General features: G+C 35.6%; 1 protein-coding gene across 1 annotated transcript; it reads right to left on the bottom strand.

The window, feature by feature from the left end:
- Positions 1-25247, bottom strand: SULT1B1 (sulfotransferase family 1B member 1). Its single transcript, XM_042934019.1, has 8 exons — positions 25214-25247; positions 15136-15338; positions 14499-14627; positions 11220-11317; positions 9171-9297; positions 8456-8550; positions 4641-4821; positions 1-342 (listed from the first exon to the last, which is right to left on the bottom strand). Exons 2-8 carry the CDS (start codon positions 15281-15283, stop codon positions 230-232), a joined length of 891 nt encoding a protein of 296 aa, XP_042789953.1. The 5' UTR covers positions 15284-15338; positions 25214-25247; the 3' UTR covers positions 1-229.

The following is a 25247-nucleotide window of genomic DNA, read 5'->3' as shown; positions in this document are numbered from 1 at the left end:
AGATCCTACAAAAAGGTAACAATTGGCCCTAACTTTAGGGAATTTGGAAGCTCAGAGTCAGGAGTGAAACTGAGACCTGATTAATGACGCTAAAAAAAAAAAAAAATCCATTTTAAAAGCACATTTTCTCCTTTATAAGTCCATTTGACTGCCCAAGTAAAGTCATAACTGCCCATTTTAACAAATTACAGCTCAGTTCTTCCTCCTTCAGATTGGCAGTGTAGGCTCTTTAAATCTCTGTGCGGAACTGAAGTGCAGTTCCAGACATTTCCTTCTTGTAAATGGCATCAAATTTCTCATTTTGGGCCACTGTGAAGTAATTCTTCCAGTCACCTGCAATCCCTAAAAATAAATAAGAAAACATGAAGGAGTAATATATTTCCAGTATGAGGGAAAAGCTAATGTATACTAAAAGGTTAGAAAAGAAAGACTTTCCTTGTATTTGAATACTTTAAAATGTCAGTTCTCTTTTATCGGTAATTCCTTCCATCTAAAAAGGTGGCTTATAACTAAACAGAACCTGAATTTTTTTGAAGTATAATTGACATCCAATATTAGACTCGTTTCAGCGTACAATATAGTGGTTCGACATTTCTATCCATTAAGAAATGATCAACATGATAAATGAAGTTATCATGTTATTACAATATAATTCACATTCCCTATGTTGTACTCTGCATCCCTGTGACTTATTTATTTCATAACCAGAAGTTTGTTCCTCTTAATCCCCTTCATTTATTTCGCCTATTCCCCCACTCCCCTCCCCTCTGGCAACCATCAGTTTGTTCTTTTATTTATGAGTCTGTTTCTGCTTTATTTTGTTTAATATTTATTTTTTTTAAATTTCACAATAAGTGAAATTGTATGGTATTTGTCTTTCTCTGTCTGACTTGTTGCACGTAGCATAATACCTTCTAGGTCCATCCATGTTGTTGCAAATGGCAAGATTTTATTTTATTTTTTATGGCAAGTAGAATTCCATTGTACGTATAAACCACATCTCCTTTATCCCTTCCTCTATTGCTGAACACTTACATTTCTTCTATATCTTAGCTATTGTAAATAATGGTGAAATGAACATAGGGGTGCATATATCTTCTCAAATATATGGTGGTTATATTTTTAATTTTTTTAAAAAAAATTTGTTTTAACGTTTATTTATTTTTGAGACAGAGAGAGACACAGCATGAACGGGGGAGGGGCAGAGAGAGAGGGAGACACAGAATCGGAAGCAGGCTCCAGGCTCCGAGCCATCAGCCCAGAGCCTGACGCGGGGCTCGAACTCGCGAACTGCGAGATCGTGACCTGAGCTGAAGTCGGACGCTCAACCGACTGAGCCACCCAGGCACCCATTTAATTTTATTTTTAATTTTAACCTCCACACTGTTTTCTGCAGTGGCTACAATTTACATCCCAACAACAGTGTACAAGGTGTTCCCTTTTTTCCACATCCTCTCAGCACTTGTTATTTCTTGTCTTTTTGATACTAGCCATTCCAACAAGTGTAAGGTGATATCTCATTGTGGTTTTGATTGACTTTTAAAGAATCATTCTGAAACTGATTAATTTTCTTGTCAAAATTTACAGGCTGTACAATAGTTTCCTGAACGAGATTCTTTTAGTGTTTCTGTTTGTCATGGGTCATAAGGTTACTACTGGGCATTGGATCAATGGTCAGGGCAGATTTTATCTCATGAATTAGTTTTGGAAACTATACAAAGGACTGGTCATCAGCAAAAACAATCCATGAACTAGAAAGTTGATAAGTATAATTTCCCATGAATTTATAAATGAAGATGGCATGACACCTGGAGGATCCCTGCTTTCCTGAGTTCATTAGACTTCTACTGTATTTGAAGTTTAGATGAAAAGAATAGCATTTAAAATCAAATATATAACATCTCTGAACCATTTTTACAAAACTTTTGGGATACAAATTTACATTTATTTCTTATACTTGGATGCTTGTAAATACTTATTTGGAAAATAAATTAATTTTTAAATTTTTTTTAAAAGTTTAACGTTTTTGAGAGACAGAGAAAGAGCATGAGCAGGGGAGGGGTAGAGACAGAGGGGGTCACATATTCTGAAGCAGGCTCCAGGCTCCAAGCTGTCAGCACAGAGCCTGACGCCGGGCTTGAACTCACAAACTGTGAGATCATGACATGAGCTGGAGTCAGACGCTTAATCGACTGAGTCACCCAGGCGCCCCCCAAAATAAATAAATTTTTAATGTACTACAAAATGTGCTTGGAGACAAACATCTACTTTTGCTATTTTATAAAATATGAAGTATGTCCTATTGAATTGCAAGCTACATTAACTCATGATGACTTGATGAAGATTTCAAATCCTTTTATTGAAAAACATCCCCGTAAACAAGGTTTTTCCCTGGTTATTATACTTTGTGTTCTATGTTCACTCACTATGCTCTCTAGGGTTAAGAGCTCTTTGAAATGCAAGAGTAGTGTATATTTGGAACAGTACATCTATAAAGATGCCATTAAAAATAAAAAGCACGGATTAAACAATAAAGAGTTATATATAAAGTATTCCAATGATCTTGTATTTTGAGTATTAATTATATAATATACATAAACACATTTGCTTCACAAGAGTAAGGGAAGTATAAATTTTTTTGACAACATAAATGCTGGTCAAAGCCCAGATTTTTCTGTTTTATTGCGATTGGGGACATAAGCATGAACATTGTAGATCATCTATCCTCTCCGTACTACTTTTACTATTGTGTAACTAAATTATGACCTTGACTTAGACAACATGGCATCCTTCAAGACTGAGTGCGCCTGGCCCTTTGTTTATACATCAATCTGAACCCTGTTTAACATCCATTTACATGCATGCCTCTTGCATTGCATTATAAGCCTCTTAAAGCAGATGCATGTGTCATTCATCCAAGCATGTTCTAGAGAATACATGCTGCATTCAGGTGTTCATGAAGAGTGTTTCCTATACGCAAATTAATGAATAAATAAGGATTCTTTAAGTGTCTCTTGAGTGCATGAATGAATAAGTGGATAAACTATTTAGACTAATAAGACTTGTTACTTTTTAATGTATTATTTATGGTCAGAAAAAACATTCCAAATGTTTACATGTCATTTACCATAATCCTCCACCAAAATTTATGACACAGAGCTTGTTACTTTCTCCATATTTTCAGTGATATAGCCAGACCTTTGGCAGATTGATTCAATGTATTCAAAGTCATAGATTCAGGGAGTGGAATAACCTGGATAAACACCAGATCAATCTGCCCTCAGAGAATATGTTTTTTTTTTTTGTTTTTTTTTTTACCACTTCCAGAGAAGATGTAAAGACTGACTCTCCCATTAGACCAGCATGCACTCTTTTCTGTTTGAAGGTGGAGAAACACAGAATCCAGTTATGGAACATATTTCATCTACCTCAATACTCTAATGAGATATCATGAGGTCGTACCAATTTTCATATGGCTGGGAATAAAACTCTCTCTTGGAAGTTACATTCAGATAATCTGACAAAATGACAATTTGCCTTATTTAGTAAAGGAGCATTCTTTTCGGATTTTTTTTTTCCTTTCTGCCAGCAAAATGTGTGTATGTGTGCATGAGTCTTTGTTTAGACACCACTTACAATGAAAATTTTACTTTCTAGAGGTTAGGTTTGAAAAGTTAAATGTAATGCTTTTGAAAATAAAAAATAATTTGAAAACACCAACACTATTTGCTATTTTAATAACTAATAGAGAAAAATGTTTTAGAAAACAATTTAACCATGTAAGTCTTTGAAAATCAAGGGTTTTCAGCCACATGTTCATATGCACAGTACATTTTAGGGTTGTGTTTACTTCCTAGCACACTAACTGTAATTTTACCCCTTTCCCTCCCACTTCAATAAAGAATATTGAAAATAGAAGGTGACGTTATTAGGTGGATAACTTCTCAAATTTGTTTGTTAATAATTTGTTAAATGCATTATTTTTATCACTAATAAAACATCTTTTGACACAAATCCTGTACAAGAAGCCACAAGCTAAAAGATTTGCTTCAGTGGAATCAATAGTGAATGCCATATTCCTCTCTTGTCATCTTTTTAATTTAAATTTAGATTCCATGTTTCCTATAATTCAGATGGTATTTTTAGGGAACAGAATCTTCCCATAGGGTAAAAAAAAGTCCTTTCTCCTGGTGAATCCTTAACAAAGTGACCTCCGTTTTCTAAGTGATATGGGGTAGATGGTTCTGTATTGAGTGACGTTAACCAATTACTGAGGAAGAGAGGGAGGCCTATGCCTATTTAGGTAAAGATTCAAGATTTAAGAATAAAAATTTTGGAATGACTCACATGAGAACTGACAAAACTAGTCCCATTTAGTAGCAGAGTAAATAGGAGAAGAAATACGCATCAAATACCCAAGGTATTCAGATAACAGGTTTATAAGCATTATTTCCTCTGGTAATTTCTAATCTAGTTCAGCAACTTTTTGTGGCAGGTATTTTTAATGTCCTTATATTACAGATAAAGAAATTGGTGCCCAAACTGGCTAAGTAACTTGTTAGAGATCACAAAGTTAATCCTCATTTCAGAGTAATTCATAAGAAAGTGAAAAGGGAAATTAAATTCAGCAAAATACTTACCTTTACGCATAAAAGAGGATTTGCTGTGATCCATCACTGTACTTGGTATATGTGTGTAATTCACCAGAGGGTTGTCTTTCATCATTTCAAATGAGGTGTGATGGATGATCTTATCCAAGACCTCATCATTCAAATTCTTCTCTAGAAATCTTATAATCTTCTTGACTTCCTGCTTTGGATCCTATCAGTGGGTAAAGAGAGACATACCCAAGAAAATGGTAAACACATCATTAACATAATGTGAAAACTGTAATATTTATAATTTGTTTTCTTAAGTCTTGGTTCTGAATATTCAATCCACATTTTGTTGGGTCATCAATGTTTTTTAAAATTAATCATGAAAATGAAAAAATCAATAATTTATGTTTGGGAAAAATAGGCTAGAAATATTTTGTTTATTCTAAATTTCATATTGTATTAGTTTATATCAAAAGTAAAATAAGAACAAAGCTTGGCTAAATAGTAACAATATATGGAGGAAAAAAAGCAGCTATTTTAAGTCAAGTTGTAATCAGATTTGAACAGTGAAAGTTTAGGGACCCAGTATTATTTTTTTATTCTTCCTGGCTTTATTTATTTGTTCGTAATCGAAATTCCTTTCTTTTTTTTAATTTTTATTTAAAAAAATTTTTAAATGTTTATTTATTTTTGAGAGAGAGAGTGAGCTGGGGAGGGGCAGAGAGAAAGGGAGACAGAATCTGAAGCAGGCTACAGGCTGTGAGCTGTCAGCACAGAGCCTGACAGGGGGCTCGAACCCGTAAAATGTGAGATCATGACCTGAGCCGAAGTCCGACTCTTGACTGAGCCACCCAGGCACCCCATCCTTTCTTGTTTTTAATAACAATATTTAAAAACAAAAATAATAAATTCATGAACAACTTCAAGTATGTTTGCCTTAGAGTCTTTATACCTTCAACCTTGCTTGGATATAAACTATCAAAAATAAACTCCCATGAAAGCGCAAAGATATCAAAACTTAAGTTATTCATGAATAATTGAGGATAAAAAGAACAAAATTTGATAAACGGATCACTTTCCGGATTCTAATGACATAAACTTAATATTTGTAAATTTAAGGAAGCTAAACTAAACTCTATATGGGTATGTCTAGAAATACTTTGAGAAGGTGATAGCTAAGCTGAGTTGAAAAAGGGAGTCAGAATTTACCATGATGTGTGGTCTGCTGAGGTGTTGGAGAGTGCATTTCCAGTAGAGAAAACAGTCAAAACTTTTGGGGGTATAGGGTCTCATAATATGTTGAAGGAAGAAAAAAAAGGAAAGAGGTTGAAGTTTGGTCTGAGTTGTTCATAGGAGTGAGAGAGGGCTTTAAAACTGGAAAGATAAATTGGGGTAAAACTGAGAAAGTCCTTGGATGTCCTGCTGAAGGATTTGTACTTTATCTCTTATGCAGGGAAGCAACAGCATTTAATAATATGTCATTAACTGTATGTGTGTTCATGTACACACATACGTACATTTTGGCAGGGAGTTCCCTACAAGGGAAGGTCTGCCAATGTCTTATATGTCAGACAATGAGAGCAGAAAGAGATGACTAATTAAGGGATGCTTGGAAGAAGTAAAAGGTCAGAAATGATGATAATGGAAACAGGGCCAAAGAAAAGTTAATAGTGGTGCTAGGAAAACCACAGATGGACAGACAAATAGAAAACAGTTTCTATTAGGGATTCAAAGTGTTTGGAGAATAATCTGGCCACTGCCTAAATATCAATGAGCATGTTAATTTATAGCGCAGTACAAGTGAAAGCGGGGAGCTGGCTCCTACAGAATCTCCTTCTGCTGTATTACTCTTTCACCTCATTGGTTAAGAATTTATGCAGATGCTCATAAACCTGATGTAAATTACTGGACCTGTCTCTGAATTTTATTACTGATATGCAATTATAATTTTGTTCTATTGTTGATAGAATAAACTTCATATAATATTGTCTAAAAATGACTGGTATGACAGGAGAAAAAGATCATCTATTAGCACTATGATTGTAGCACGTTTGAGTGGAATTAAAAATATGCTTATATTCATATAAGACATAAGATATGCTTATAAAGCTGATTGGGTCGGACCATAAATCAGTATGAACAAGTGGGTTTGAATAACACATTTTAGCTAAATAAGGAGATACATGGTTGACACAAAAATGTCATGTAGAGGACAACATGCTGTCAGACTCAGAATTTGGATACCAGCCCGGCCCAGAAAATGTACTTCCCCATCCCTATGGAGATAAAGGACTATATTCAGAAGCTAAAATTGATCCTTTCATAAAGTTATTAAGGGCTATGCTGGGTCTAGGAAGTGAAGAAACATAGAACAGAAGGACAATTTTCTCTCTTATGAATTCATGACTTAACTCTGGCTAATCAAACATTCATGGGATAGTGTCACTTTTTAAAAGTGTTCTCATAATACCACTTCAGTTTCACAGCTGCATATTACCAGCAAATTGAAATAAATTGCCTCAAGCCCTGTGTAAGTGGACAATAGTAAAGCTTAGACCATGAATTCTCTATGGGCTGCAAACAGATGTGATGGAAGATGGGAGCCTGGGCAGAGCAGAAAAATTCAAAGGACTCTTTTGGTTAAAATGTGAGAAGTACCCTGAGGCATTTTCAGAAATACTTGGATCAAGGGAAATTTTACATGAGGCAGGATTTCTGTTATAACAAGTAAAATTGGTGTCTCTAAAAAGCTTGTTATTACTGCTCATTCATTTATTTATTCATTCAAATAATCAATTATCCATACAAGTTATCCTATGAGTCCCTCCGTATATGTAAGGTGCTATATTATGTACTGTGAATGCAGCCATGAAAATGATAGCTATTGTACCTTCCATTATGAATCTGAAAGGCTAAAATGTATTCTCATTTTTATGTCCAGGCTTTTCAAATAGAGAAACTTGGTTTCCACATATTTCTCGTGTGTGTGTGTGTGTGTGCGCGTGTGTGTGTGTGTGTGTTTGCCTAATTTAAGTAAAATAGCCTCAGAGTAGGGCTGGAACTATGCAGTATTTGAAGTAATAGTAGTTCATACAGGAGACTACATGAATGCTTATGACTCTCCAAACTAAGAGGGATATAGTAAGAGAGTAAAGGAGAGGGGTACATTTCAGAGTTATAATAGATAGGTCATATGAACCAATGAGATGCTCACAATAGAGTGGAACCATATCCACTATATGGAAGCCAATGAAGACAATATATTTTCAAACTTGAAAATTAATGGACAAATGACATCGTTAACCAAAGAGAGAATAAAAGGAGAAAAGGCTTACGCGTTGGAGAGAGAGAGAAGCAAAATGAGTTTAGTTTTGAATGTGTTAAATTTGAGGGTCATTTTAATTAAAGCATGCATCTGAATTAGGGTGGAAGTTAAAATGGGGTTTTGGGGGATCATTAGCACATAAATAGTTTTGGCAACAGTGGGCATGGGTATGATCACGAAAATGTAGCAAGCAGCTTAAAAAACAAAACAAAACAAAACAAAACTAAGTGATAGAGATCCACAGGAAAACCAGAAGAGTATGATAACTTGTTAAATGTAGGAAAGAATTTCAAAAAGAAAAGGTGCTCAAAATAAACAATGGTGAAAAAGTATGAGAAGATAAAAATGTCATGGATTCACCACTAGAAGTCACTAATGATCTTAGAAAGATTTGAGTAAGCAGGCATGGAGAAGAGGCAAAATAATCGTAACGTTTTTTTAGTCCATAGATTAAGTTGAAAATATATATTACCCCTTGGCCCCAACCCTTTGGATGTAGTGGGGGAATTATCCAGAATGAATTTCTATTTACCTCTTTCATATCTTCATAGTGCAAGAAAAGTATTGGGTGTTCTTCCTTTTTCTTCCACCAGCTCTTAACATGATTAAACCAGGAACCATAGGCCACTAATTCCAGGAAAAACAGTCTATTACCATAAGCATTCATCAGATTAAAGATTTGTTTCTAAACAATAAGCCAAATTGTACAAATGTTTTGTGGAATTTAGTAATCAAGGGAACTGAATATATAAGGCCAATTAAAAAATAAATAATTATGAATGTACAATTAGATTTTAAAAATAGAAAGTACAAAGTAAATGTAAATTTCAAATGAAAGTGCTTTGAGCTCCAGTGGGTTTTACTTAGCCTCAGGTGGAAGAAAACTATCCTACTAAGTACTCATATTAATTATTTGTCTAAGTACTATTTATGTATAACAGATCTAACTAAAGATATGGGCATGTTAAGCAATTTCTATCATAAGCAGGAAATGAGAATGGATTCCTAACAACTGAAAAGACATTGGAGAAAATTTTCATCAAGCCAATGTAAAACACCAAATCTACTTATTGATGTCATAATGTGATATTAGATATAATTGATCTAAGTTTTTTAAATGCTATTTAAATATACTTGTTACTGACTTTGAAAAGTGTTTTGATAAGAAAAGCCATACCAGTAACGCTTATTAGTATTATTAAAAATAAAAAAAATTATGTATTAATTTCAAGCCGAAGCCTACCTACCATTTCCAGTCATGAACTTCTCCAGGTATTCTTGCCAGGTGCCAGGAACAGGTTGCAAATTATTCATTAAGTCAAAATGGTAATACGAAACTGCAACATCCTTGGCATTTCGAGCCATATAAATCATCTGCAGGAAAAAAAAAGGAAGGAAACCACATGGATTTGAAATCCATGGAAATTAATAACAGGAAAACACTAGGGCAAATTAATGAAACAAAAAGTTGGTTCTTTTTAAAAATCACAAAATTAATAAACATCTAGCAAGGCTAATAAAAAAGAGAAGGCACAACTAATATTAAGGAAAAAAACAGGCCGTATCACAACAAATCTTACAGCCATTAAAATTATAAGAGTATGAAAAGATGTTACACATCATATGTCATCAGGGAAATGAAAATTAAAGTGACAATGAGATATCACTCCATACTTATTAGAATGACCAATATCCAGAAAGCTGACACCAAATCCCGATGAGGATGTGGAGTCAGTGACAGGAACTCTCATTCACTGCTGGTGGGATTGAAAAATGGTACTGCTACTTTGGAAGACACTTCGGCAGTTTCTTATAAAGCTAAACAATACTCTTACCTGCAAGCCAGCAATTACACTACGTGGTATCTACCCAAAGTTGAAAAATAAGGCCCACACAAAAACCTGCAAGTGGATACACAGAGCAGCTGTATTCATAATTACCAAAATGTGGAAGGAACCAAGATGTCTTTTAGTAGGTGAATGAGCGAACTGGAGTATATCCAGACAATGGAATATTATTTGCCACTAAAATGAAATGAGCTATCAAGCCATAAAAAGATATGGAAGAACCTTAGATGCATATTACTAAGTGAAAGAATACAATGTGGAAAAGCCACAAACTGTATGATTCTGACTATATGACATTTTAGAAAAGGTAAAACCATGGAGGCAATAAAAAAGATCAGTTGTTGCCAGGTTGGGAGGAGAAGGGGATGAACAGGTGGTGTATGGAAGGTTTTTAGGGCAGTGAAACTACCCCATATGATACTATAATGGTATATATATGTATGTCATTATACCTTTGTCCCAATCCATAGAATGTACAACACCAAGAGTGAACCCTAACGTAAACTATGAACTTTAGGTGATAATGATGCGTCAATGTAGGTTCATCGGTTGTAACAAATGTCCCACTCTGGTGGGAGCTGTTGAAACTAGGTAGCTATGCATGTGTAGGGGCAAGGGATATATGGGAAGTCTCTTTCCCTTCCACTCAATTTTGCTGTGAACCTACAATTGCTCTAAAATAAAGTAGCTATAAAAACACAGTCTGTTCAAAGAAAGAATAAGAAGAGAATTATAAAACACTTTTCATTACAAAACTCAACAACTTAGAATTCCTCACACATCACAAACCAGTAAAAATCAGTGAGGTGGAAATAGATACTCAGAATAGCCCCACAATTATTGAAGAAATTGAATTTCAAATTTAAAACTTCCCCAGAATCAAATATTCAGGCACAAATGTTTTACTGGAGAATTTTACCAAATAATCAAATAAGAACTCACATCTTTATGTTGAGTTTTGGGAGTAGGCCAGAACATCTAGAGACCGCTGGGGAATAACAGTAGCAATACTGTCCTGAGATGGGGATCCTGTTGCTACCTGCCTTTGGCAAATTTGAATACATAGGTTTAGATTGAAATATATGTATTTTTTATTTAACCACTTTCTTATGTAGCTCAGTTCTCATAGTGACAAGTAAACAAAACATTTGAGCAATCACTATTTGTGTGATTAAAACAATAAGGTCACATTAAAAAATTGACTTGTAGGGGAACCTGGGAGGCTCAGGCAGTTAAGTGACCGACTCTTGGTTTTGACTCAAGTCATGATCTCGCAGTTTTGTGAGTTTGAGCCCCACATCAGGCTCTGTGCTGATAGCGTGGAGCCTACATGGGATTCTCTCTCTCCCTCCCCCACTCACACCATCTCTGTCTCTCTCAAGAATAAATAAATACATTAATTAATTAATTAATTAATTAAAAAATTTTGGCTTGCAATGTGGAATATACCTTGCAGTTGTTCTCCCAGAAAGACTTAGGAAGGAGATCAATTGGTAGATGTGTCTTCACAAGCCGGGGTGAGGGATTCTTCTCTAATTGTTCTATTCCTGGGAAAATTTAGTTTGGTATAGAGATACATTAAAATCTTCAAGGAGCCTGCATTTCCTGATTTTCTACAACCTGGTAAAATATTTTTGAGCAGTATATAATGCTGCTAGATTTTAAACCAATCACAGATTTTATTTAATCTGGATTCTAAGAGGCAATATTGCATCATGGTTAAAGGCATAGTTCTGAGGTGTTGGAATCCTAAGTCTGTCACTGAACTCATCATGAGACATTTGAAAGTATGTTAGTCTCTATGTTTCATTTTCTCCACCTCCAAAACGAGGGGTGATAGCATTGGATTTAGCAATTTGTAGTTTTATCATACCTTGCATTATTATAAATAATTACAAAAATATTTTCTGTATCTCAAAGAGATATCAATAACTAGTAATTCTCACATCAGCTATTATGGTTTAGACAATGTTATTTCTGTAGAGCATCTGCTGTTGCACCTACGTTTTTATTATTTCCTTTATGTGTCATATGTATATATATGCAAAATGAAAATGTTGTGTAATTTTTAGGTGTTAGCTGGACTCACTAAAGTCATACAACTAATATGTGGGAAACCTGGCTTCAAGTCTTTGTATAAGGGATATGTGAATTTCCCTGAGATGGAAAATATCCATTTATTTTGTATACTCAGAGCTAGAAAGATCCCAGCACCCTGTATCTCACTACTTAAGCGACTTTGGTCAGTCTGAAGTCACTTCTGGGGTAAAGGCACACTCAGAGAATTCCTGACATAGACTAGGAAAGGCTGGGCCTATACTTTTAACTTACTATTCTTTTAATGCACCCAGTGGCTTTACCATAGCCTAGATATATCTGTTAATGATGCTATTTCCTGTTCAGTCACCAACACTTAAAATCTCAATTATTGTTGTCTCCTCCTTCAGGTTTCATATCCAATAAAAAAGTCCTTTGCATTTTTTCACAATATTACTTATACCCAGTCTAACCTCTAGATTACCTGTTAATCCTACATTATCTTCCCACCTTTTGCATACAAGGCACACCTGCTCAAAATTGCAGCTGACTTATTCAAAACAATCTTATGCTTCAGTTGTTTACAAAAAGTTATTACATATGCTAAAAAGCCACTGCATCTCTATTAAAACATCCTTTTAAAATGTTCTGTGTAAGGTTTATTTTTGTTTCATAGTTTATTACTTGTCTATTTACTTATTGTCAGTTCCCATGCCTCTTCCTCATTCCCACCCCAAACACACACACTCTAATGGAGATCCCACAAGAGCAGAGATCTAGCTTGCTTTGTTTACCAATGAATGTTCTGTAGAGAAAAATGTATGGCACATAGTTGTATTAGGAAGAATCTCTTAATTTTAATGTGGATAGGCTTGGCCAACTTAGGAAACAAAGATCAAGAATCTTAGTTAAATTTGAATTTCATGTAAACAACAGACATCTTTTAGTGTAAGTATCCTCCGTCTAATATTTGGGATATACTTATGCTAAATAAAAGAGCTATTTATCTGAATTTCAGATTAAATGTGGTATCTTGAATTTTATCTGGAAACATTAGTTATACACCTACAAAATTCACCAAGTATTTCATTATGCTAATACTGACCTGATAGTGACAGTCACCTTACAAAGCATATAGAAATGAGAAATCATAATCTTCCATAACTCATTATTCCTCAATGCCCATGACATGAACTCTTACGTTTGTTTCTCTTATGAAGTTTTTCCCATAGCTGGTGTTCCTTTTCACTCCCTAACTTCCTTAAAAGATTTCTCAACCTCTAGGTTGTAATTGTTTTACCACGTAAGGTCCTTCAAATGAACCCTTTATTGCACAAATGTGAATGTGGGGAATATGTAATGACATCACACATATTCATATTCAGGCTCCAGAGTCCATCTGAGTGTCATTTTACCCTCTATTACCTGCTGAACCTCACCTACTCACTCTCTGGTAATGCTACAAGGCTTCACTCCCTACTCTTAACCCCCATCTGCCATTAGTCATACCTGAGTCTCCCACCCTGATTATTCTGATTCTATTGCTTTTACATTTCATACTTCTTTATGGCTTTGGAGTCTGATCTCACTCTTCAACTCACTTTGTTTGCTTATCCCAGAATAACTCTTTTAGCACCAAGATTCAGCATTTGCTCTGACTTCAGGCAACCACACAGAAGGAATGACACCTTCCTTATTGGTTCTTCTCTGCTTGTGGAAGTAACTAACTCTGGTAGGATACAGAATTTGGATTCTGCTCTTTAAATTTATATAAACATTCACCACCATACTTCTGTCTTTTTACCCCAGGTTTCCAGCAGCATTGGAGAGCTAGGTCTCACTTCTTAAGCCCTTCTCACTTGCCCACAGGACATCATACTCCTGATCCTCTCTTAGATCACTGAGCATTTCTTGAAAACTGCAAGCCCTTCTTTCCCCCTTTCATTGTTGTTTAATCCCTGGACTGTACCAAGGTCTTTTCTGCATCTAGGACGTCATACCTACTATTTCATCACCTGAAATGTGTTTTCTCCAACTATGTGCATGACTTTATGTCTCATTTCAAAGTAGAGTTCCCTAAATATCTGAGCTAAAATAAACTCTCTTTTATAGAGCCCTATTCTTTGGATACATGAGCCTAATAATATTCACATATTATTATTTACTTTTTTAATAACAGTATTACTGTAAACTCCTTGGGAATAGGGCATTGAATTTACTAATCATTTTATAGCCCATAGCACAGTGCATAATTCTTTAGAAGCATTCAAAAAATATTTGTGGAATGAAAATGAATTGTATTAATAATAAATTTTGTGTTTGAGAGGCATTGGTACTTTACTTATTTAACTACAGCAATATCCTAAATTATGAGCTTATTAATCCAATCTATAAGATTTTATACAACAAAAGTAAAAAAAAAAAAGATAAGGAACATTTTTTATGTTATCAACCAAATTTTTAGTTGTTTTCTACAACAAAATTCTTTCATCTGAGGCTATCATACCTGGATATGCAATGTATTTAAACTACAGTTTCTCTATATGTATTGGTGATTGTACTGCTTGCAAACTTCCATTTTATGGCACCAAATTGACTCCATTTTCTTTGAATGGAAAATGCAAATACAATATTTAATGTGTTGTATAAATAATACTACCAAAATATAATTCCCAGCTGGTTTACAATTACCTGAAGTTCTTAGTCCAGGGACGGCCATTTCCAACATTGGAACTTTAACTGTTATAAAATCCCGCTTACATTTTTCAACATCTCCATTATTTACAACCATGTCCACAATTTCACTAACCCAAGTGGTACCTGCATTGAAAGGCAACATTTCGTGTAACTATTATTGAATCTGGAGGGAAAAAGTACCTACAGGGAGTTTGCCATCTTACTGCATTCTATTAGATACTTAATTCTTCTTTCTGTGTCCCAAATGCTCATCCAAAATATATTCAAAGTCGATGGCCAGACTGACTGACAGGAATAATAATTTTATTTAGGATGATAATGATTTTATTCATTTATTTTTTAAAGTTTATTTACTTTGAGAGAGAGAGAGAGAGAGAGAGTACAAGCAGGGGAGGGGCAGAGAGAGAGGGAGAGAGAATCCCAAGCAGTCTCTGCACTGTCAGCATGGAGCCTGATGCAGGGTTCAAACCCACAAACCACAAGATCATGACCTGAGTCAAAACCAAGAGTTGACGCTTAACCAACTGAACCACCCAGGCACCTTTAGGATGATAATGATTTTGTAGAGAAGCTGATTTTCAGGAAACAAAGGCTAAAGTCAGATATGTATTTGTCAGGCTATAAAACTCACCTGATTTGGGGTAAGTGGCTATCACGATGTCATCGGGTCTGCTGTGGAACTGTTCAATCTTTTCCCAGTTGTTTGTAAATGCATAGACCATGGGACAGCCATGAATCATCTTCAGGTTTTTTCTCATGATGTCGTTTGGGGAAGTCATTTTTATACCAGGTTGTACAAATTCTTAAGATATTGCTATTTTCTGACAATCCAGTCTTGGGAGAATAAAGAAAATAAAGATTAGAAGTTGAGTAACTAATGTTATTCTTAAGACACTGTTAGTTGATATAGAGTGAAATTGGCCTTTAACACACTCAGTGTTCAGAGATCTAAATACAAAGGGCATTTTTGTGGGTGTAAAGCTGTAGATTGCAAGAGCAGCAACTGGCCCAGTGACAAGCAGGACAAAGGTCTTTACTGGAAGCCTTGGAAACAAATGAAACAGCACATCTTAGAACTGGAAATCAGATTTTACAGAAATATGCCAAGAATTATCTGGACTTAGGGCAAAATAAATCTAACACTCATCATTACACTTCAGTTGTACCTCATTTTTCCTTGTAGGAAATCCATCATCTTTCTTACCTTTGTTCTTCTGTACATAACACCTCTGCCTTTTTGGTCTGCTTCTAAGATTTTCTTTTTTATTTATTTTTTTGAGTATAGTTGACACACAATGTTACATTATTTGCAGGTATACAACATAATGATTCAACTTCTCTGTACTTATCTATGCTCCCCACAAATGTAGCTACCAGCTATCACTGTAGAATGCTATTAAAATGTCATGGACTATATTCTCTATGCTGGGCCTTATATCCTTGTGACTACGATTTTCTTTTTTTCTATCACTGGTTTTGAGCAATTGAATGATGATATGCCTTGGTATGGTTATTTTCACAGGGAGTATATGTGCGTGTGTGTGTGTGTGTGTGTGCATGTTTTAGATTTATTGATCTTCTTGGAATTATGGGTTTACAGTCATTATTTCTCTTGTTCTTCCTTCTGAAACCTCAGGCCATGTAAAGTTATTCATAGCTCACTGATGCTTTATTCATTTTAAAAAATTCTTTTCTCTCCTCGTGTTTCATTTTATTTATCTATTTATTTTGAGAAACAGAAAGCATGAGCAGGGGAGGGGCAGAGAGAGAGGGAGACAAAGACTCCCAAGAAGGCTCCATGCCTTCACCACAGAGTCCCATGCAAGGCTCTATCTCACAAACCGTGAGATCATGACTTGAGCTGAAATCAACAGTCCGATGTTTAACTGACCGAGCCACCCAAGCACCCCTGTGTTTCATTTTAAATAACATCTATTGCTATGCCTTCATGGTCATTGACCTTTTCTTCTGCAATGTGGAGTCGATGTTAATGCCACTTATTGCTTTTTTATCTCAGACATAGTTTTCATCTCCAGAATATCATTTTGGAAATGATTATACTTTTGTTATCTCAATTTCTTGAGCATATTGAATACAGTTAAAATGATTGTTTTAAGGCCATCATTTGCTAATTCTAACATCATATTAGTTCTAGGTAGTTTTCAATTGAATAAATTTTTTATTATTTTTTTTTTGTCTGCTTCTTTGCATGCCTTGTTTTTGTTTTGTTTTGTTTTGTTTTGTTTTGTTTTTGGATGTCTGTTCTTATCTCCTTGTGGCCTGGGGATTCCTTCAAGGCAGTCATCTGGAAATCACAGGGCTCAATTTTTTTCCTGTTACTCCATCTTGCTTAGGAGCTATGATGGTTAACTTTATCAATCAACTTGAGTGTAGCATGAGATGACCAGCTATTTGCTTAAATATCATTCTGAGTATTTCTGTGAGGGTGTTTTTGGATGACATTAATATTTAAATTGGTATATTGAATAAAGCAGATTGCCCTTCTTAAAGTTGAAAGCCTGAATAAAACAAAAAGACTGGCCCTCCCCCAACTAAGAGAGAATGCTTCTTGCCCGACAATCTTTGAACTGTGACATCAGCCTTTTTCCTGTCCTCACATTGGAACTAAAACATTTACTTTTCCTGAGTCTGGTAACTGACAGCTTTCAAGCTAAAACACTATCAGCTCTCCTGGTTCTTATGCCTTCTCCAGTCTCAGACTGGAATTAAATCATCAGCTATTCTGGATCTCCAATTCGCCAATTTATCCTGCAGATCTTGGGACTTGTCTGCCTGTAAAACCTCATAAACCAATTAGGTATAATAAATCTCTTTATATGTATATGTGTGTGTGTGTGTGTGTGTGTGTACATAATGTACATATAAAAAATTCCTTAGTAAACTGTTTGATGTAACTATCCTAATCCTAATCATACTAACAATACTAACTCCAAATTAGAATCTCATTGCTCTGTTAAGTCTTCAAAAAAATTTGAATCCTAGGACCATATTATACTATTATTCTCTCTTCTCCAGAGAAACAGAACCAATATTTTATATATATAATGTATATCTTAATATATTAAATTATATATAAAATATGAAGTATATATATTATTAAAATTAATATGTTATATATATAAATTTATTTATATATAATAAAAATATATTTATATATATTTGGAGAGAGAGAGAGAATTCATTATGAAGAATTGGCTCATGCAATTATAAAGACTGACAAGTTCCAGGACATGTAGATGGCAAGCTGAGACTCAGGATAACCAATGGTTTAGTTCCAATCTGAAGGCCAGCCAGCTTGAGACCCAAGAACAACCAACGCTTCAGTTTGAGTGTGAAGGCAGAAAAAAAAAAACTGATGTCTCAGCTCCAAGGCATTCAGGTTGTATGAATTGTCCCTGACTCCCTGGAAGAGGAAGTCTTTTTGTTCTATTTAGGCTTTCAACTAATTGGATAAGGCACATTCACATTAGAAAGGGAAATCTGCTTTATTCAGTCTACCAGTTTAAATGTTAGCCTCATCCAGAAATACCCTCACAGACCTAGTATAATGTTGCCCAAATATCTGGGCTCCCTGTGGCCCAATTAAGTTGACACATAAAATTGATCATCGCAGAGAGTTACTAAACTTTGTTGAAGGTTTTTTTTTTTAAGTATATTTATTTATTTTGAGAGAGTGTAAGTACGTGCATGCAGGTATGGGTAAAGAGAGGGAGAGAGAAAGAATCCCAAGCAGGCTCCACACTGTCAGTACAGAACCTGATATAGGGGCAGAACTCAGGAACCGTGAGATCATGACCTGTGCCAAAGTTGGACGCTTAGCTGACTGAGCCACCCAGATGCCCCTTTGCACTGAACTTTGTAAATAAAACTCTAGCTTTGCTTTTACTACTGTTTCTCATTTTACAACTCTCTCACTCTCTCACCCCGCATCCCCACAGAATGTAAAAATCCTAGAAATGGAAGGAAATGTAAAACATAGAAGTTATAGGACCCTTGGAGCCTATTGTTCCATTTATTTTTGAGACTCTTGTAATAAAAAAATAATACATAGTATATATTACACATGAATAGAGTTTGAATTAGCAATCTGAATTATATAGTATCTTAGAAGAACTCTTATTGTCGCTAGCAAAATAACTATAACTAGACTTCAAAGATTGCCAACTAGAGGTTCTTAAATGGATTGATATATACATACATATATATAATTTTTATCATGTAAATATTTTGTAAATGATTTAGTGATTCCAAGATTCCTTGAAGGAACTTTAAACAGTGATGAAGATTTCAATATTTACTTGTATAATTACACACACAAAATCACTAATTTAAAAGCTACCTGCTGCTTAAACTGTTATGCCTAAAATTAATTTGTATAGCAAGAAGTATGTTTTTGATTAGGAAAAACTTGTTAATACAATAGCCTGGTGTTTTAGAGGTAATTCTTCCACACATCCCTGAAAAATAGTCTAGAAGAGAGAAATCTGGACAAAGATTTCTTCATTTTACATTATAAGACATGTATTATATATCGTAATTTTATATCTTATAATTAATAGGTATGCACACAAAATTAGTGTGTCTTTTTGTCTCCCCAGTAAAAGTTGTTACTAAATCATGGGCTTGTCTTTAAATATATGGTATCTTGGGGTGCCTGGGTGGCTCAGTCGGTTGAGCGACCAACTTCAGCTCAGGTCATGATCTCATGGTTTATGAGTTCCAGCCCTGTGTTGGGCTCTGTACTGACAGCTCAGAGCCTGGAGCCTCTTCAGATTCTGTGTCTCCCCCTCTCTCTGCCCCTCCCCCACTCATGCTCTGTCTCTCTGTGTCTCAGAAATAAATAAACATTAAAAAAATTTTAAATACACGGCATCTTATGCTAGGAAAACAGTAAAAATAATCAGGATTTTTCATCTTTATTACTGCTCATAAAGGAGCTGGGTCCTTTGGAGGCCTGAAGAACAGTATAATGATGGAAAAGCAGAGGTTTAGTATAAGTAGACACATGAATTTAAGGCAGATGAGATCCTAAGATGAGATGCCGATAAAAGCTGAGTGACCAGGGCATTTTAAGAAAACTATATTAAATATTCCATATTAATTTGTTGCCTTCTCTATGCTTCTCAATCATCTTCTATTTGGTGGTAAATATTTGGTTGCCTTAGCAGTCCCTTGTTAGTGCAGGAACAGAGTCTAGTAGAAGAAATTCTCCAGCATGAATTACTGTGGAATACGTCAGCAGCCCCAAGAAGGGAACAAATAATGTGGTTGGTCAAGAACCCAGCAGAAGCAGGAAGTAGAAAGGAGTGAAATAGATTCTATAAGCTCTGTACTTGGAGTGAAGTAGATATTGAGTGAACTGAATGAGTGAATGATTAAAGCTGCATGTCCCACTTAGATAGAATCTTCTAAGATCTTGGGGGTAGTGATACTTCCTAATTTGGATATACAGGCAGGAATGAGTGACAGCAGAAGGCAACATAATATATTTGGATATTAGACCTGAGTTTCACATAATAAATGAAACCGTTTTTCCTAAAACGTTTTGTTCCACTAATTTATTAGCCAATTATTTCTGCCCAGATTTTATAAAGGTAACTATTGATCCCAAATATCATTCGAATGCTTATATATTTTGAATTAATTGAGGAAAGTAAGTAAGGCTCTCTTTTTCTTCTTTGGTTCCACAATACAAAATTCAGTAGCACTATAACCCCGCTACCAGCTCTTATTATGCATATAGATTATTATGGGAAAGCAAATAAATACTGAGGACACAGCACCCCCAATTTTGTACTGTCTGCTACAAATCATGTGGACAAATTCGTTCCCCACTCGGTGGGTGGTTAATGTTATTTCATACGTTTATAATATCATTCCTGGGTCCATTCATGTCTTCACTCATTCTTTTTCATTAAATCATTCATTTTGATTCATTTGTTCTATTTTTAAAAATATTTATGTAATCAATTCACAATTGCTATTCAAATACAGTTCATGTACAAGCACCATGTACTATCGGCATCACCTAAGAGCTTGTTAGAACTGTAGCATCTCAGGCCTCAACATAGAATCAAATTTATATTTCAACAAAGTTAAATTGTAATTTGTATGCACAAGGTAATTTGTATGCACAGTAAAATGTGTAAAGCATGACTTTAAACCACTTTTAATCTACTCTCTAACAATATAGGGTAGATATAAATGATATATCAAACTGAATTCATGTCTTCTATAAAACAAATTGTATCGACTGTGCTACCCACCCCAATGGTGAGTCTCACTTTCATTCTGTGGAAGAGATTAAGTATCAAGTGCAGAGAATCTGCTCAAAGACATACCACAAGTGAGTGGCAACCAGAAACAGACTTTGATTTATCTCATCCAAATGAGGGTGTTCATAATTTGTAAGGAAATTTTTCTCTGACAAAGCAGACTTGCCTCTGACCAAAACCTTAAGCTATTAATGCTGCAGAAATGTTGTCAGAGAAGCATGTATATGAGTAACAAGATGAAAATAAAGCAGCTGATTCTGAATACATACTCGTCACATCTGGAAGGTGGGTGTAACCAATTCAGGAATCTAGGAGTAGTAGTCCTGAATTGCACTGCCTTTGTGTGACCCACGGATAATGATGAATTCAGAATTACAGGGGGAGATGGATGCAGTGGGGTCAGGTTGGAAGACATAACGTAACTAATGTCACTGAGCCTGATACCCTGGAAGGTGGTTTATGAATGATATTTAAAATTATAAAAATTAGTTTATAAACATCTTTTAAATCCTATCAGAAAGTGACATACAATTTTATGTGGTTATATATGATAGTTTACATGACATGATAGGTCTTCCTACTTGAGCAATAGGGAGAAAATTACAATATCTAGATTAGTTTTTAAAAAGATCAATGGTAGGGGCTCCCAGATGGCTCAGTTGGTTGAACATCTGACTCTTGATTTCGACTCAGGTCATGATCTCAGGGTCATGGGATTGAGTCCTGCCTTGGCTCTGAGCTGGGCATGAGCCTGATAAAGATTCTCCCCTCACCCCCTTCTGTCTCTCTCTCTCTCTCTCTCTCTCTCTCTTCCTCTTGCCCTTCTCCTCTCCTCACCCATGTGCTATCTCTCTCTCTCTCTGTCTCTCAAGAAAAAAAAAAAGAGACCAATGGTAAAAAAGAGAAAAATGAAAAACAACTCCCCTCTTAGGAGAAACTAACTGAGATAATTGACATTAAAACTGAACGGTTCTTTTAATGAGAAAAGAATATTTGTTTCCATTTGTTTCACCCTAATGAAATCCAACTTTATTCCCCTATGAGGCATGCAGTTTCATAAGAAGACCCCCAAACCTGGCATGCTTCAGAAAAGTCCAACTGACCCTAGAAAAAGAAATGTGATCACGGAAAGCCCAAGAGATTGTGCACAGCATCAACAACAATACTGAGTTTCCTGTGGGAAAACTGGAATTAGGCAACAGCATTTAAATTGCAAACATGTGTTCAAAATGGAAATCACTAAAGAAGCCCAATGCTTTATGGCTGCAGGACAAAAACTTCAAGGCAAGAAATTTTAAAAAGCAAATTTTACCTCACGATTTAATCTCCTTTTTCAGTGTTTATTTTCAGTCAGTGGTGCTGGCACCGAAAAGAACCCTGGGAGCTGATGGTAGTCCCAGGATGGCAGGGCGAGGGAAGCCTGGGGAGGCTCACTTCTGAAGCCAGGACAAAAGCAAGTTCAGGATTGGCTCTGCATATAGTAGTCAGTGACTTTACAGGCAGTTAAGATATAAAAAGTTTGAACTACACACACATTCACACACACAGAGGCGGGCACTGCTGTTTCAACAGCTGACAGAACCAGGAAGCAGAGAAGGAAATGGATCAGGGTGGTGACCAGAAGTAAGCACAGTCAGATTGCCTGGATTTGAAGGTTTCCACAGGGTTTCACAGGGTTTGAGAGAAATGCCTAGGGAAAAATCTGAAGCATCAGTGTATGTAAGCCTGTTGCTCCTCTTATAAGAATGTTTTCTAACATTTTTTTTAAATGCTTATTTATTCTCGAGAGATAGAGACAGAGCATGAGCAGGGGAGGGGCAGAGAGAGACACAGAATCCAAAGCAGGCTCCAGGCTCTGAGCTGTCAGCACAGAGCCCGACGTGGGGCTCGAACCCGTGGACTGCGAGATCATGACCGAGCTGAAGTTGGACACCTAACCGACTGAGCCACCCAGGCGCCCCATAATAATTTTGATTATGATGAAAAGCCATTGTGTGTTTGTGTGTGTGCTTCATCTAAAAGCAAGTGTAAACGTAAGTTTACAATATCGCAGAAAGGGCAAACATATACAAACATTTACTGACAATGAAATAATTTCGGGAAGCAGAAACAGGGTAGAACTGATGGTTTCTGTCACTCTAATTTCTACAACTTCTCAACATTTTATTTTTATATACTGAGTCACTATACACAAAGAAAGATTAAACAAGAAGCTATGTGTGGAAGGGAAGAAACTTTGCCCCAGAAATAGGCTCCTGTTCTCTACCCTTATCTCAACCACTCTGTAAGATTTGCTTATAGTCTGCTTGCTGTAATCAATCCTTTAGTTAAGGCCACTTAACAAGATAGATCCAGCTATAACTGCCAAGCCCTTGTCCTGGAGATTATACCTATGTAGTTCTGGGAAATCAAACAGCCTAGAAGGAAACTAGCACATTCCTTAAGACCCTCCATTTTACTTACAGATTGTTAAGGACATTTTATAATTTTTTTCTTTTTTTCTTTTAGAAAGAGAGACAGAGAGAGAAAGAGAAGGTGGGGAGGGGCAGAGGGAGAGAGGGGCATTTATATTTGGGCCTAGTCATGATCACCAAACTAGTAGAAATGATATTTTAATTTTTTAGAGATATTTTTATAAACACCTGGATTCTCAAAATATTATAATGCCAAATATGGAAGTTAAATTGGTTGGAAGTTTTAATCTGATATGTATTATTTTCCAGTTTGATTCAGCCAAATTTCTGAAAAAGACTCAACTTGCTGAGTCATATCCCAATACAATGGTACTTCAACCGATTGAAATAGATTGTAGACAATTTTGTCCTTATATTTGTTACTTTAAAGACATTTCTTTTAATTTTAAAATACATATTATGTAGAAATAAAATTTTACATAGGTTTTAAAATGAAATATAATATTTTAAGGAAATTTTATTTTTGATTTGGGTTCTACTTCTGAACCTGTCTGCTTTCCCCTCCCCACACTTAGGATCACATTTACCTTTGTCTTTTGTTAAAGATCCTCAACATTAGCTTTGAGAAGGGATGACAAGTCTGGAGTAGCAAAAGCAAATGTCTACGAATAGGGTGACCTATAATTTATCATCCAAACCAAGACACTTTGGAGACAAAGGTAAGACTGAATAATTATGTGGAACAAAGGTATAAACTGAGTCTCTCCCAGACAAACTGGAAAAATGAATCACCCATACATTAATAGACAATTTATTATTTTTTTAAATTATTTTTTTATTTTAAAGAGAGAGAGAGTGCAAGTGGAGGAGAGGGGCAGAGGGGGTAAGAGACAGGGAGAGAGAGAGAGACAGAGAAATAGAAAGAAAGAGAAAGAGAGAGAGAATCATAAGCAGGCTCCATGCTCAGTGCAGAGCTCAACACAGGGCTCCATCCCATGACTGTGAAATTATGACCTGAGCCAAAATCAAGAGTCAGACTATCAACTGACTGAGCCACCCTGGCGCCCCTCATAGACAACTTATGAAATAGCTTGAGATTAAGATAAACAACAATTCACGAAAGATAGTACTTTGTCTCTGTAGTGGGTGACTAATGTGATGATGATGCCGGATCCAGCGTATCTTGCCATGCAGAAAACGAGGGCAAAATTTTTAGAGATCTAGATTCTTTTTGTAAAAGTGTCCGAATGCTAAATGTTCAAGTATGGACAACTAACCCCATGCACCAATTAAAATAAACATAAACACTTTTGTATGACACATGGCAAAGAGTGCAATTTGCAAAGTTTGGCACTAGGTGTTAATTTCAGAAAAACTCTATTCAAATGTGTATGGATTGCCTGGCAACTACATTATCAATGAACTCATCAAACTCTAATCAGTATATACTAAGTCAACAGTAACCTAAGTCAGAGATTCTTAAATAAGAAGCAAATATTGGAGGACTTCATAAAACACAGATTCTTGAGTCCCAACCCCCAGTCTCTAGGATGGAGCCTGAGAATTTGTAATTCAGACAAACTCCAGGATGATGCTGATGCTACTGGTTTGAAAAGCACACTTTGAGAATCATGAATAGAAATTTGCCCTTGCTTTCAAGGAGACACCGATATTCCAGGGTCAATTCTTCCATTAATCTATCTATCCATTCATTTATTTACTTAGTTCCCAAAACTATCATGTTCCAGATACTATAACAGGGAAAGAAGAAAGGTATTGTGTTTGCCTTGCTGATTCATAAATCATTATTGATTTAGGGCATGCTTAACGTCAGTAACTCAAATTTTACCTATGAAATTCAGAGATTCTAAATGATTTGGCTAAGGGTTTATCAATCCTGGGTAACAAATCAACTTCAGAAAACAACTTATGACTTCCAAGTCATGTAAGCTTAACACATAAAATAATAGAGATGGAAGAGAGATTAAGAACGACTTACAGGGTCACCTGTGTGGCTCAGTCGGTTAAGCGCC

The sequence above is a fragment of the Panthera leo genome, chromosome B1, assembly GCF_018350215.1.
Source record: "Panthera leo isolate Ple1 chromosome B1, P.leo_Ple1_pat1.1, whole genome shotgun sequence".
NCBI classification, from domain to species: Eukaryota; Metazoa; Chordata; class Mammalia; order Carnivora; family Felidae; genus Panthera; species Panthera leo.
This window is presented reverse-complemented; position numbering and strand designations above follow the sequence as displayed.

Bases quoted from the DNA above. Each gene is read 5' to 3' on its own strand.
- SULT1B1 (XM_042934019.1), bottom strand. From the start codon at position 15,283: ATGACTTCCCCAAACGACATCATGAGAAAAAACCTGAAGATGATTCAT. The intron at 11,318-14,498 runs GTAATTGTAAAC...AAATTTTCCCAG, and splicing joins CCCTGGACTAAGAACTTCAG to GAATAGAACAATTAGAGAAG. The intron at 4,822-8,455 runs GTAAATAGAAAT...ACCCACTGATAG, and splicing joins ACTATGAAGATATGAAAGAG to GATCCAAAGCAGGAAGTCAA.